The sequence below is a fragment of the Fulmarus glacialis genome, unplaced genomic scaffold (assembly GCF_000690835.1).
Source record: "Fulmarus glacialis isolate BGI_N327 unplaced genomic scaffold, ASM69083v1 scaffold17856, whole genome shotgun sequence".
NCBI classification, from domain to species: domain Eukaryota; kingdom Metazoa; phylum Chordata; class Aves; order Procellariiformes; family Procellariidae; genus Fulmarus; species Fulmarus glacialis.
The window spans coordinates 3,359-4,013 of NW_009218945.1; the positions used below are offsets into that span (position 1 = coordinate 3,359).

The window sequence follows — 655 nt, forward strand, 5'->3', positions numbered from 1 at the left end:
TCTCCAGTTCCAGCTGGTGCACCTCCAGGTAGGCTCTGGGGGCAACCACACCACGGGGGTCAGGCTGGGGTGCCGTGTCCAGGGCTCCTGCCACCCACAGACCGTGCCACCCCAGCACATCTGGCCCCGCATCCCCGCTCCCTGCTCCAGCACCCAGGCGAGGGAGCCCATTTGTGCCTCTACGTGGGATGTGGTGGGATGTGGGACCTCACGCAGCTCCAGGACCCCCAGGCACTCTGCCCAGGAGACCTGGCATGTCCCTGCCTGGTGAGAGCGGAGAGCTGCCAACCCCAACCCATGGTGAGTTGTCCCTGTGCCCCTCAGGGGCTCCCTGCCTCCAACCACCCAGCCACGGGGAGCCCCAGCACTTACGTCAGGCCCTTCTTGAGAGCTTCGTACACCTCGTCCAGGCGGTTGGGCTGAGGCACCTTGGGTGGTGGGGATTTGTGGGACATTGAGAACATCCTACTGACCCTGGAGCCAGTCTTGCGGGAGACGGTGGGGGTGAAGGGCGAAAGGTTCCTGGGGAGAGAGGCAGGCAAACCCGGGGTGGCCGGGGTCAGCACACAGCACCGGGGTCCACCTGGGTGCCCCAGCCTACCGGGCACCCTGTCTCGAGACAAGAAGGAGCTCCGGGATGGAGGACTGGTCTGCC

The 655-nt window shown here is 66.1% G+C and overlaps 1 protein-coding gene across 1 annotated transcript in view; it reads right to left on the reverse strand.

Moving 5' to 3' along the window:
- The window catches only part of LOC104078535 (protein FAM65A-like), a gene marked incomplete at its 3' end in the record, with an annotated part of 5,823 nt that overhangs the window by 2,917 nt on the left and 2,251 nt on the right, over positions 1-655 (reverse strand). The window contains exon 2 of the mRNA XM_009580203.1: positions 373-522. Coding sequence (XP_009578498.1) covers positions 373-522 — 150 coding nt within the window. The remainder of the gene's footprint in view (positions 1-372; positions 523-655) is intronic.